The sequence below is a fragment of the Rhea pennata genome, chromosome 13 (genome assembly GCF_028389875.1).
Source record: "Rhea pennata isolate bPtePen1 chromosome 13, bPtePen1.pri, whole genome shotgun sequence".
NCBI classification, from domain to species: Eukaryota; Metazoa; Chordata; class Aves; order Rheiformes; family Rheidae; genus Rhea; species Rhea pennata.
The window spans coordinates 22,525,706-22,536,750 of NC_084675.1; the positions used below are offsets into that span (position 1 = coordinate 22,525,706).

At 57.8% G+C, this 11,045-nt stretch overlaps 1 protein-coding gene across 1 annotated transcript; it reads right to left on the reverse strand.

The window, feature by feature from the left end:
- Window positions 1-3,237: 3,237 nt before the first annotated feature.
- PABPN1L (PABPN1 like, cytoplasmic) lies at window positions 3,238-6,887 on the reverse strand. The gene is made up of 6 exons (XM_062586867.1): window positions 6,798-6,887; window positions 6,115-6,223; window positions 5,548-5,612; window positions 4,742-4,848; window positions 3,509-3,596; window positions 3,238-3,387 (listed from the first exon to the last, which is right to left on the reverse strand). The coding sequence occupies exons 1-6, from the start codon at window positions 6,885-6,887 to the stop codon at window positions 3,238-3,240; spliced, it is 609 nt and encodes a 202-aa protein (XP_062442851.1).
- Between the last annotated feature and the right edge of the window lie 4,158 nt (window positions 6,888-11,045).

An 11,045-nucleotide genomic window follows, 5' to 3' on the forward strand; every position in this document is an offset into this window, starting at 1 on the left:
AATACTATAGGAGGCTGTGCAACTACAGCAAGTTCAGAGGTAATGCAGGCCCCAGATGCTAACAGTTCCTCAGTGGCTCTCCCACACCTCTTGCTCCATGCGCTCTTTCCTGCCCCACACTGCCTTGCTCCTGTCACCTGACAGCTGTCCAAACACCTTTTGCCAGACTTTTAAGCCAAAGCAGCCCCTGGAGCAGCTCACTGCATGCAATCTTGGTGAGAAGGAAGAGCAACCTAGCACACTCCATCACTGAGGCAGCTTCCAGCACCTAAACGGTTAAAGCACACACACACAGCACTACATGGCTCTAGAGGATACAAGAAGCCTGGAGAAAGCCAGGTCAGTGGTGTGTCAGCTCACAGCCAGTGTGGTCTCACTGTAGATGAAGTTCACACAGCAGGATCATTTATTTTAAAAATAAGTGACATTTACAATACCTTTCAAACAGAACTTAAATACATTTACTCAACAACAACCTGTCAAATAATGGGAGATTAAAGTGTCTGAGCCTCTCCCACCATCTAAACAAGGCACAGCTGTACATTGCTATTCTGAAACATTTCCATATAAAAGTGTTCACTCTTTTCACTTGCAGAGACTGGAGTTCAGCATTTCCTCTTCCACAAGTCATTACAGGGTAGTCTAGACACTCAAAAACAGTTTGTTAAAAAATTAATTTTCAAAAATTTACAAAGCCTATCAATGGGAAGTGTAAAGTCCTAGAAAATGCCAATTTTATTGAGCCTAGAGGTAGCCTGGATCAAGAAAGCAAGACCAGCTTCACCAGCATGGTCCTTGCAGAAAGTGCAAAAAAAAAAAAATCAACACATGAAGAGTTAAGGCACCAAGCTTTAAAAACCCCTGAGGTACTAAGGAGGGAAAAAAAAAAAAAAAGAAATCAGCAGGAGTTTTAGTCTGGCAGTATCCCTTGAGCTGTGAAAAGCTGCTTTAGGAGTCAGCAGTTGCATCTGTTGCATCTGGGTTGGAGGAATCCTAGACAAGGATCCCAAAAGATTAGTGTGAAAATTACATAATAAAATTTTAATGCAGAACTTAACAACTAACACTGCTGGTTTTCCCAGCCCATTTTTTTTAAACACAAAATTTTCCTTTAAAAATGAGCAGTTTCAGAGCTCATAAAGACAAGATCAGCAGCAAGGGTAAGTGCCAGGCAGCACAAGTTCCCTTCTATCAGACTCCTTCTGTGTGTTTATCCCAACCCACTAGTTCAGCTGAGGTTACACTGATGCCCAAACAGGGATCCAGACCAGGAATGGTGACAGGAGTAAAGAGGAAGATCAAAGCCAAACTCACCACAGTGGAGGCTATTTTGAAATGCTGCTACTGCTAGAAATGAGGCAAGATGTGTTAACTGCACCCCTTGCTCCTGGTAACTTCACTTCCTGATAGAAGCTGGGGTGGAGGGGAAAGGGGTTGCTGACAACCAAGTCTTGGGTAACCATGGCAGATGGATAGAGGCTTCCAGAGAAGCAGCACGGCTTGATTTTTCCCTCTGAGATCTTAGATGTGAAACAACAGCATCAAGCTAAAAAATAGACCCAGAAGTCTCACTCAATCGTCTTTCCAAGGTCAGAAATACACAGCACCAAGGAAGCCTTTACCATTAAGGAAAAACCTCACCAGAAGCCAGATCTACAGCTGCATCCCCAGACTTTCTCCATTGCTTTGAGGGAAGAAAACAGTCTTTGGAAAGGTCTTTAGGATCTTACAGGCACGAGAAGTCAGCATCCAGATCCTGCAGAACCAGCTGGCAGAGCATGCTTGCAGGCTGAGCAGCAGGACAGGGCCAGCTGGACCTCCTTCGCTGCAGGGCAGGGGGCATTTCTGACACCGAAAGGCCAAACCCTCAGATATATCCCTTCTCTGTGGGAGGGGGATCAAACTGATGGTCTGGGAAAGCTCTTCCCTTCTCAGGGTGCTCTCTCTGGCAGGAATGAGACTGTTTTCAGTTAAAAACAAAAAAAACCGCAATCTCCAAGCAAGTCTAAGGTGCCCCCTCCCTCCCCCGTCCCGGGAGGCAGCAGGGATCTGGCTCAAGTGCAGGTAGAACAGATCGTCTCCCTTTAACAGCTCAGCACTCCAGCTGCACAGCACATGATTGCCTCATGAGTAATCCTCACGGCCAGGCAGATGGTATTTTAAAATTAATCTTTTTTTGGCTTGGGCAGGCTTTTTTTTTTTTTTTTTTTTTAATCTCTCCAATCTCTTCATTTCAGTCCTGTTGGCACCACCAGGGTAGTCCAATCCTCCTTTTAATACGGAAAATACCAAGGCCACAGTCTTGCCCGACCCCTAGACAAGAACAAAAAGTGTCCTAAAGCACAGGACCGTATCTCAGCCCGCCACGGCAGTGGTCAGGTACTGCCAAGAAGCACAGCTACCTGCTCCTCCGAGGTTGGCCTCCCCTTTCTGCCCCAGCCAACCCAGACCAAACCCAGCCTGGCCCGTGCACCCCCGTGGGACCGCAGGAGCCTGGAGCACGTCCAGGTCCATCTCCGGGCAGAGGAGCAGGGCAGCTCTGCTCCCGAGCTGAGCTGCACGATCGCGAGGCAAGGCTCCGGGACCCCAACCACCGGTGGGGCTGGGAGCGCAATCCCCATCCGCCACCCTCCCTCTCCCTGCAGGGCAAGCGCAGCGGGACAGCAGCCAGTTCCCAGGTGCTTCTGCTGCCTCCAAATCTCTTCCCACAGCCCCCCAGAGGCCAGGGCACCAGTGACACTAATCTGCAGCAAGCTCACAGATGCCACAAGGGCACAAGCAGTGGAGGTGTGCTGGAGAACAGCTCCAGGCCCATCTGGGGACAGGAGGGGTGGTGGGCAGCAGCACAGACGGGCTCTCACAGGTGCCACGTGCCCCAGGCACACATCTGCCACACGGACACTGGCTGCTCACTTCTGTCCTTTCCAATTTTGGCTGCCCACAAGCCCGCGAGGGGCCTGTGAGCCCAGCTGGACCCAACCACCAGGCTCCTGCAGTGGGTGACACTAACAGCACAAGACAGCAGGAGACATTTCTAGCACAGGCCTCCAGGAGGAGATTCCTGCCAGGGTCTCCTGCCTCCTCCCCCTGCCAGGGCAGGAGGTTACAGAGCCCTGCACAGCACAGGCCGGGGCAGTTATCCCCAGCATGCTGGAGACATCCCGCTTGAGCCTGCTTGGCCAAAACATGCAGAGAGACACCTCACCCCGGGTCCACTTGGGCTGGCTCCGCTGCTGCTCACCTGTACATCCTCCCTCGCACCCGTGAGCGCTGCCCTCCGTAATAGCTTCCCCACTGGGAGAGCCCTCCCCGGGCGTGGAAGCGGCCCCGGTAGCCCCCACGGTCGGTGCTGCTGATGCCCGGCATGTTGGTTCTCTTGGGCAGCACCTGGAAGGCAGGACCAGCTCAGACGCACCGTCGCTGCCAGCCCCAGGGGTCAGCACGGCCACCTGCGCCACCAGGGCTGGGAGACATGGAGGCACCATCCTGGGGCTTCATCAGCTCCTACCTTAATGACGCGACCTCTGAACATGCTCTCATCCAGCTCCACCGCCGCCTTCACGGAGCTCTTCTGCTCAAACTCGATGTAGGCGTACCTGCAAGGGGAGAGGGGTGAGCGCTGCCGTGGGGATGCCCTGCTGCTGAGCCGCCCGACAGGTCCTTTCCTCCACAGGGTGGCTGGGCCTCCAGCAGAGTGACTGCCACCAACCCCATTCCCAGCTCTCCCCATCCACTTGTGTCCTGAGAAGCCACAGGCCTCCTGCAAAGCCAGCTGGTCCAACTCACAGCAGGCACAGGAGATGGCTCAGATGGATTCCCATCAGCAAAGCTGCTCCAGCAGGACCAGAGCCCGCTTACAGTCCTGGTGCTGGACTGTTCACCATGGAACGGTGCTGAGCAACTCAGCAAATGTAGCACACAGGGAAACAGCAAAGGAGAGGGACAGAGCAGCCAGGGCACACAGGATCAGTCCCACGCTTACAGAAGAGCTCTGATTTTAGGGCTAAGGTGGGGAGGGAGCACGCACAACACCAGCTGCAGCAGCCTGGAGAGCTCCCTTCTCCCCTGAGGGCAGTGGCTATGGTTTAATACACTCCAGAGCACTTTTTTGCCTGGCCTGGAAGGAGGTCAAGCTCTTCCCCTCCACACAACACCAAAAAATGAACTACCACGTTAGCTTTTAGCTGGGGAGGGGCACAGGACTCAAGTGCCTCCTAGAGCACACCAGGCTCCCAGCCCACACCAGAACTCAGGTGCAGACAGCACAAACCCCTGCCTTCTCTGCACACAGCTGCAGGCCATGATGTGCTGCTTTCTAGGAACTCAGAGCAGCAGTTCTCTTTCTATAGGACCTACAAATCACATAGGAGCTTTCAAACTGAGGGCTGCTTGTAACTTGGCATCAGCCTTATGCCAGGGCTTACACTGACCCCACTAACCCACTGCAGAGTTCAGAGCACAAACCCCTTCTCTGCACTGGAGATTTCCAGCTGAGCTTCAGCTGTGTCCCAGATCAAGGGCTGCAGGCTTGGAGCTGGCAGCTTTGAAGGAAGCCACCTCCTCCACTGAGGCCAGCAGTGCTGTTTGCAGAGCAACTGCACTGAGAGGCACAACCTCAAATCACAGCCCTGAGCAAGGCAGGACACACGCCCGCTCCCAGAGCTGGGGAGCACGAGGTCTGACCCAGGGCAGTGCCCTCTGACAGCCCACCCCAACCCCAGGCCCCACACACAACACTGACCCTTTGGGGTGTCCCGAGAACTTGTCACAGAGGATGGTCACCCGGTTGATCTGCCCACAGCTGTTGAAGTGAGACTCCAGCTCCTCCGCAGTCCCACCATAGTCCACCTGCAACAACAGTCCTGACCCCTCAAGCACCACCGAGAGCCTCCTCCAGCCTCCCCAGCTCAGCTCTTCAGCACAAGGGGAGTCCCAAAGCCGCACTGTTCACGAACAAGCTGTCCCTTTCCCCCGACAGCAGGGAAATCCTCACTAGTACACCGGTGTCACCGCTACACCCAGATTTGTGCTGCTAGGTGATAACTACCCGCAAGGAAAGGGCCTCCACCCAGATGGCCGAGACCAGGGCCCAGCTAACCCTTAGCTAACACACCTCACAGCCCCACCCTCGCTGTCTCCCGAGGCTCAGGAGCAAGCTAGGATCAACAAGGACTCACCCAGAGGGGACTCTTCCAAGGCTGAGAATCACCAAGGCTCTGCATCACTTATGCCCCCCAGAATGTCAGCACAACGCAGGTTTGTAACCCAGGGAAGCAGAAGCATCACCCAAATCACCTGGTCTGGAAACTCAAGTCCAGGAGACACCCTCCCACAGGGGTATTTTGGGTAGCTGACACAACAGATTTTGCAAGTGGCTGAGGCAGAAACTGAGCGGTAAGACTCAAACCATATTCCCAGTATTGACTGGGGAAGTGGCAAAGCACACAGGACGGGACCAGCCAGCCAGCCCAGGCAAACATCCACCCAAGCAAAGAGCTGCTGGTGGGCACTGCTCCAGGGGCTCAGAACAGCATATGTGGCACTTACATTGCCCACATAGATGGATCGCTGATCAACCTCCATTTTCTCCTCTGCCGTCTTTGGGAACAGACCTGCAGAGACAAGGTCTGCCCTGAAGCACTGCGTGGAGAAGCAGGAGCCCTCTCGCAGAGGGAGCATGGCTGCCTGTGCAGCCCCGCTCTCCGCCCAGCCACCACCAAGGAGCTCCCTGCTCTCTTGGTCCCAGTGCACAGCAAGCTCCCCTTGTCCAGGCTCCCGTTCAGGTTTGAGCATTCCCACATGCCCCTACATCAGACTCATGCTCCATCCCCTTGGCTCGTCTCCCACCATGAAAAATGACACAGGGCAACTGATGCTGCCAACTCATTAATTGACCAAGCTTTGGCCTGTAGAGGTGGAAGGCAAGAATTAATACAACCTGCCTCAGCATCATGTCCTGCTCAGGCCCTGACTCTTCCTACACATCCAGCCCACAGCTGACAGGACACCAGAGACTGCCAAGAGAGGCAGAGCTGCACGCTGCAGTTCTGATAGACACCCTGTGCCTCAGAGGTGTTCCTGGTGAGGACAGCAGCAGCCACAAACAGCCCATACCTGCCTCTGAGCTCATGATGAAGCGGCTCTCAGCTTCCAGCTGTAACTCCTTCAGCCTCTCATCCTCTTTCTCCATCTCCCGCACTCTGGCTTTGATGGCCTCCAACTCCTGAAACACAAATCAAGACTTGTGAGAGCAGCATACGAAACAGGGACACCTTCACCACACTCCTCACCCTAGACTGCAATGCTACAGCACTGCGCAATGTGCCGCTTCACCAGTGGTTTGCGCCCAGGTTGGTGGACAAGGGTGGGGTGGGTGTTGGGGACAACAGCCTGCCTCAAGAAAGGCAAGTTCAGCTCCTAGTTCCATTAGAGAGAGAGGAAAAAAAAAAAAGAAAGAAAAAACACTTCTTTTATTGTGTTTACCTGCAAAACAGCATTTGCTAGAGCAGAGGTGCCTCCACAGCACTGGAACTGCCAGATGGAATCAGAGATTTAAACTGGTGATGAACAGGAGCCATTTACTTAAGCTCAGGCAGACAAACAGCTCAGTGGGGAAAGCTCAGCAGCAGGAGAGTGACAACACAATTTCAGCTGCTCAGCTTAAGGATTTTAACAACAGGAGGCCCAAGATAACTCTTATTCTTAACTTTGGAGAGTGGTTCAACAGAGGCATAGAAAGTCTTCCATTTTCTTAGAAAAACAAGGAAAATCGACTCCACATTTAGCCAAACACTCACTGGGTCCTGCACATCCAGCTCTTCTGCACTGTCCCCTTCCAGGTGGTTCAGGCCCAAGTCTTCTGCTGCAGCCTTCTGCAGAGCCGCCATCTCTGTCACATCCCAGGACTCCTCCACTGCTGCCAAGGATGGTGGGTCCTGCCACCAGATCCCAGAAGTGTCCAGGAAGAGAGGGCTGCATAGGAATAGCACTGATAAGCAAAGAGTAATTTAATGCAGAGTCTAAAGAGGAATACCAGCCAGGCAAACACTTTAAGGGCACTTCCTCCAGACAGAAGAACAGCCACACCCAAGCAGATCCCTCACAGAGATGCAGGCTGGCTTGCAGCAAGACTCCAGGACTGCAGGTGCCTGACCTAAGGCAGGCTCTCTAGTTCACACATACTGAGCCACTTCCCAGCATGGGAGGCTACAGAATGGACTGGAAAGCCAGGCCCAAGCACTGTAACCTCACTGATGTCAAGGAAAAGGAGGCAAAATGTGACCCAGGAGAAGAGCTCTCAGGCTGTAAGGAGGGGAGAGCAGCAGGGAGTCCTGCTTCACCCCATGACAGGGGGACCTATTCTCTTCCAGGCTTCAGCTCCTGGGCTGGGCTGCCAGAGGGACAAACCCTCCTCCTGAGAGGGAAGCTGACCCTGCTCCAGCCACGAGCCTGGAACCCCAGCGCCTCCTCTTGAGCCAGCTTCAATCCCAGTGGCACCCCCCCACCACCACAAAGCCCTCCAACCCAGGACCTGCCTTATGCCGCCATCACCACCACCCGTCGAGCCGGGCCCCGGCCCTACCTCGCCCGGGCCCCGAACATGCTGCGCGGAGCCGGCGGGAGCAGCGGAGCGGCACCACGTGCAGACCCGCCACTGCCACGTGCGCTTCTCCCGCCGGCGCGCCGCTTATCACACGTCGGCAGCCAATCAGAGCCCGGCGCGCCGCGAGGCCCCGCCCACTGGCGGCAGGGCTGGGGCGTCGCTGCCCCGCTCCCGGCCGCGTCCCCGGGGTCGCGGGTTCGAGGCCCCGCGGCGCCCCGGCCGCGGACGCTGGTGCGCATCTGGGCCAGGCAGGGCGAATGCGGCTCCTGTGGGCCTCGGGATCCCTGGTGCAGCCACCGCCGGTGGTGGCCAGGCTTGGGGGGGCATCGCGGCTGTTCCTCTGAGTGGGGCACTGCAGTGATGCTGGTGGGCTGCAACTCGCTCCAGAGGACTGTATCCTGCTGCCCCCGCCCCCCCGCCACCTCTGCCCTGGGCACTGTGGACCCCCCGAACAACAGGAGACCCTGAGGTGGGGTGCAACATAGCAGGGAGGAGAAGTCCCTTTGGAAACAGGTTGCAGGACTGGGGATCCTGGGGGTGAACTGAACGCAGGCACCAGTACCACCCGCCATGAACACCCCCTCCCAGGGCCCAGGGTGGGGGGAGCCACCAACCCCAGAGTACACAGACACCGCGGCGGGTGCGGGCACGGGGAACGAGGGGCCCAGCACAAGCAGAGCCCTCTGGTTGATATTAAATTGTCTTTATTACACAGATACAGAGTTAAGAACAGACATAACCTGAATCATAAAGTTTACATCTTCCACAGGTCAAACATACAGTACACTTAGAGAAAGCAGGGAACAGCAAGGGGGGGACAGCATGCCGAAGGAAAGTCCTATCACGTCACCTCTCTGGGCCGGCCGCCCGCCGGGAGCTCCCCGGGGCCCCACGCCGAGCCCAGCCGATGCCCGCGGGTGCCGGGCTCCTCCCGCCCCCGGAGCTGGGGCACCCGAGCGCGGGGCCGGGGCAGCCGGGAGATCCCGGAGGAGAAGGGTGGGCGCCCCGGCCCCTGCTCCGGGGATGCCACGAGCCGGAGGAGGGAGTGGAGGGTGGCGGGGACGCGGGTGCCCGGCCAGGACGGAGCGGAGCCCCGGCGAGGCTCGGCGCCGGGGGAGGACGCCTCCGCAGCGTTTCCCCCGGGGCGGCGCGGGGGAGCCCGGGGCACTTTGGTTTCCGCTGGGATTCGGTTTGGGAATGCGAGGAAGGAGCAGAGGAGCCCGCTGAGAGCCTCCCTTCTCCGGCCGCCTCCTCCGGCCCCGCGCTCCCGGCACCGCCACGTCCCCGCGCCCGGCCCTGGCCCCTCCGCCAGAGCCACCCTGCCGGGCCGGCTCCCGCGGCTCCAGCACAGCCGCTGTCCTCCCCTCTTCACTATTTTTTTTTTTTGGAAATATTACACTTTAAAGCTGTCTAGCTGGTTTGGCCGTCTGCTGGCGCCACACCGCCTGTCCCCTCCCTCCCTCAGCTTTTGGTTTCAATGCAAGGTTCTGTAGGGTATTTTTATTATTCTTATTAAAAAAAAAAAGAAGGAAAAAAAAGAAGCAAAACAGAAAGGAAGTGAAACAAGAGCAGAATCTGCGTGTAAGTGCTCTCGTCTGCGGTTTCCCGGCGAGGCGGAGGTAGAGAGGCAGGGCCCGGCGCGGAGCGGGCGGCGCGCCGGCGCACGGACACGCTTGGCAGGGAGCGGAGGAAAAGGAACAGACACCAAGAAGAGCAGGCGGCCCCGCAGCAGGCGCATCTGCAATACTCTTATATATTACCTCTTCTCAGGAAACGTAAGAAAAATAGACAATATTACATATGCCACACCATAAATAAAGTGAACAGTCACTCGAGGGGCCCCCGGTCAGCTCCCGGCCCCGGAGGGACGGGGCCGCGGAGGGGGTGAAGGGGCCGCGCGCGCCCCGCGCCGCCGCCTGCACCCGCATGGAGACGAGCCCCAGCGACAGCTCCAGCCGCACCGGCCGCTTTCGCCCCGGGCTGCCGGCGCCCGCTCGCAGCTGCCCAGAAACCGGCCCTGGGGATGGCCAAGATCTCGGGCGCGGGCAGCCCTGCCCCGGGGATGCGCGAGCTCTCGGGCAGCCTCGTCCCGAGGGCTCGGGGCTGCGTGCAGCCGTGCCCCGGGCAGGGAGGAAGTCGCAGGCGCGCGCAGCCCTGCCCCGACGTCTTGCGGTGCACGCAGCCCTGCTCTTGGACCTCAGGCTGCAGCCGGACCCTTTGGCGAGGGCGTTTGTCACCGGCGCTCGGAGGGGCCTGCCAGATCCCCACGCAGCTCCGCGGGTGCTCCCAGCGGCACCGGCACGGGAGTGACGTGGCTGATGCGGTTTTGCCCCCTGGCCTTGGCACGACGGCACGTGGCAGGTTGCTGCCAGGCCCGGCTGCAGACCTCGCAGCTCCCACGGTGCGGGAAGCGTGGCACCCGCGCCGGGGAGGTGCAAGGCGCAGGGACGCCCGGGTCCCCTTCGGCATCCCGCTGCAGCGAGGGGGATGCCCAGGGACCCTCACGCCGCCTCTCCATCCCGAACAGCTGAACAGGCAAACGCGCCTGTGCCCAACCTGGCCATCGCCCGTGCCCGATCTGAGCCAGAGCCACAGCAAACCCGGCTGGGGCCACCGTGCCGCTGGCTGGAGCAGCACCGGGCTGCCCCCAGCCCCAGCAGCGAGGCTCAGCGCTGGGGCAGCACACCAATACCACCGCCTCGGAGGTGCCCCACGTACGGGCCCTGCTGCAACGTGCTCTGAGCCCCAGGCACGGCACGGCACGGCGCAGCAGGGCACAGCGTGACATGGACTAGCACGGTGCAGCATGGCACAGCACAGCATGACATGGCACAGCACAGTGCAGTGCGGCACGCCATGGCATGGCACAACGTGACACGGCAAGGTGCAGCACCGCATGGCATGGCGTGGCGTGGCATGGCACAACATGACATGGCATGGTGCAGCATGGCACGGCTCGGTGCAGCATGACATGGTACAGCACGGCATGGCACAGCATAGCACAGCATGATATAGCACAGCGCGGCATGACATGGCATGGCACAGCATGACATAGCATGGTGCAGCCTGGCGTGGCACGGCACGGCATGGCACAGTGTGACATGGCATGCTGCAGCATGGCATGGCATGGCACAGCATGACATGGCACAGTGCAGCATGGTGTAGCACAGCGTGACACGATGCGGTGCAGCATGGCATGGCACAGCACGGCACGGCACGGCGCGGCACAGCCCCACAGCAGAGGGGCACACCAGGAGGGAGATTCGAACACAGCACCCGTGGCCAGGCCTCTCGGTGACTCGTGCCTGGCGAAGCCACCACACGACCCCAAACCCTTCTTTCTTCTCTAAAGCAAACACACAGGATGGTTTTGCAAATCCGGAAACTAAAGCTCCTAGCGAGCACACGAATTCTGCTTCTTTTCGGTTAATCCTAGCTCCTA

Coding starts and splice junctions, on each gene's coding strand:
- PABPN1L (XM_062586867.1), bottom strand. CDS start 6,887: ATGGCGGCTCTGCAGAAGGCTGCAGCAGAAGACTTGGGCCTGAACCAC. Junction 5,613..6,114: donor CATCATGAGCTCAGAGGCAG/GTATGGGCTGTT, acceptor TTGTCTCTGCAG/GTCTGTTCCCAAAGACGGCA. Junction 4,849..5,547: donor GATCCATCTATGTGGGCAAT/GTAAGTGCCACA, acceptor CTGTTGTTGCAG/GTGGACTATGGTGGGACTGC.